Source organism: Etheostoma cragini, chromosome 3, assembly GCF_013103735.1.
Source record: "Etheostoma cragini isolate CJK2018 chromosome 3, CSU_Ecrag_1.0, whole genome shotgun sequence".
NCBI lineage: Eukaryota > Metazoa > Chordata > Actinopteri > Perciformes > Percidae > Etheostoma > Etheostoma cragini.
The window spans coordinates 10,699,081-10,701,642 of NC_048409.1; the positions used below are offsets into that span (position 1 = coordinate 10,699,081).

At 41.6% G+C, this 2,562-nt stretch overlaps 1 protein-coding gene across 1 annotated transcript; it reads left to right on the top strand.

The window, feature by feature from the left end:
- Positions 1–612: 612 nt before the first annotated feature.
- LOC117941801 (succinate receptor 1-like) lies at positions 613–2,562 on the top strand. The gene is made up of 2 exons (XM_034866951.1): positions 613–823; positions 1,089–2,562. Exons 1-2 carry the CDS (start codon positions 662–664, stop codon positions 2,028–2,030), a joined length of 1,104 nt encoding a protein of 367 aa, XP_034722842.1. The 5' UTR covers positions 613–661; the 3' UTR covers positions 2,031–2,562.

The window sequence follows — 2,562 nt, forward strand, 5'->3', positions numbered from 1 at the left end:
AAAATGCTTTCCTCAGAGCAATTAAGACATAAAGCTCAACTTAATTTACCAACATTTTAGAAGGTGTTGTTGGAAAACTGTAAGTAGAGAAGGGTTTATGAAGAAATCAGCAGCCGGACAGCTCCATCCTGCACCAACTCACTCTGTTAAACAATAAATACTGACTCATCTGATGGTTGATTTATGTGTTACACTCTTGCAATGCCCCAACCACTGAATGCAATGCTGGACACAAGGATGGACCCAGATAAATATAAAATATGTTTCTACTTGTTGTTGTGCCACTGCTATTAGAACCCTTGCTCATCTGCATTTTAATCCTGCAAACTTGTAATGATGCAATATTTCTTGCATTATATTTGGATGAAATCATAATTAAATACAAATAAAATTGTTTAGGTGGCACACTTGTCTTCTAGAGAATACATGTAACCCTTTCTTTCTTAAATAAATGCAAAAGTTTGAAATAACTGTTGGAACAGCAGATCACTGGTTCAATTTGGTTGAAAAGTAAAAATGTTTATCGGACATTTAATCCAAATGCCAGCCAATTAACTGGAATAGTAACCAGGCAAAGCGAAGGTGGGCAGTTTTTACCAATAACTTAAATGGTAAGCTGTCAAGTCTGCTAGGATGTGTTCTTTCGTTTCTATCATCGTGTATGCACATGACACTCAAAGTGTTTGTTTTCTCAGCCATGTCATATAAGAGGCACCCAAACCCTCAGAGCGCAGTGTTTACTGTTTACAGTGTACAGATACTGTCGTGGCTGCACCTGCTCATGGCTGCACCAAATACTCAGGCTACCAGCAACTACAGCATGGTGAGTCATATACTAACACATACTATGTTGATAAGGGCCGAATGTGTCAGGCTCTGAAACTAAAATGTCTTCGTATAGAATTTGATATTTAAATTCTCACAATTCCAAGTAACAGGACACTGTTTCTATTATTACTCACCTTTGTCATCATTCATTCTCTCTCCTTTCCCTCTTACTTCTCCTCCATTTCCCTCTTTATTTCTCCATTCTTGCTTTGCTATTTTGTCCTCTTCTATTCTGTCCTCCCATCCCCTCTTCTCTCCAGGTGCCCCCTTGTACAAAGATCCCTGACATGCTCCTGCGGTACTACCTGTCACCATCTTATGGCCTCGAGTTCTGCATTGGTTTTCCTGGCAACTTTGTGGTTGTACTTGGTTACATATTTTGTTTGCAGCAGTGGCAGAGCTGCAACATTTACCTCTTCAGCCTGGCAGTCTCCGACCTAATTTTTCTCTGCACACTGCCACGTCTCTCGTACCTCTATGCAAACAACCAATCAGAGACCAGTCCCTATGCTTGCATTATCAACCGCTATGTACTGCATGTAAATCTTTACTCTTCCATCCTGTTTATGGTTTTGCTAAGCATGGACCGCTTCCTGCTTATAAGATATCCAACAAGGAACCACTTCCTGCTGAGTCCCCGATCAGCCTTGATCGTAACAGGGGTGAGCTGGCTAGCTGTTAATGTGGAAGTTGCTCCAATGATACCACTGATGATTGATGACCTCCAGAGTGGGAACTGGAGTCGCTGCAGGGATTTTGCCAGCCTGGAAGGAAGTATAAATACACTGGGCTACAGCCTGGGACTAACCCTGATTGGTTACGTTCTCCCTGTGCTTGGACTTTGTGGTTTCTCCTACCAAATTGCCCATCTGCTCCGTGTCCAGGAAAGGACCGTCCAGAACAGGACAACCTCATACAAGCGGGCTTTAAGGGTTGTTGTAATGGCTACAGTACTTTTTCTGGTTCTCTACACTCCATTCCATGTGCTGAGAAATGTCAGAATAGCGTCTGATGAGGCCTGGGCCGGGCTATGTACAAAGATGTACATACAGGGTATGTACATCCTGAGCCGACCGTGGGCCTATTTGCACAGTGTCTTCGGCCCTGTCTTCTACTTCCTCATGGGTGACAAGTTCAGAGAACTCCTATTTGCCAAGCTCAGAAAGCTGGGCGGAAAGATAGAAAAAAGAGGGCCAGACTGAAAACACTCAACACATATCCCTATGAGACACACATCAACATCCTTACAAGTGGACCAGCTCTACCTTTACATGTATTTTCTTAGTTTAATACTTTATTTTATTTCTGCTGTGTTTTTATTACCTCCACCCATGGAAGTTATGTTTTAGCATGACTTGTTTGTTGTTTTTTATCTGCCAGGAGGATTACGTAAAAACTACTGGCATGATTTTACGAAACTTGGTGGAAGGGTGTGGCAAAGAAGGCAAAGAAAAACTTTTCCAGCAGATCTGAATCACGGGGTATTTATGCTGCATTCTTGTGGTGTGACAATAAGTTGCCTTAGTGACCATTTCCACATATATTATATTGCAACCTATGACGTATCACAATATTAAAGTTAATATGTACATATAGTCATAACTTGCATTGTACTGTGAGGTTGTTCCACTTTTCTGCTTCACATGCAGAATGATGCTGACATTTCCACCCAGTAAAAGCCTTTTTTATTACTAACGTTAAAGGCCGTGACAATGAAACTGTAGCTCTGGTTTC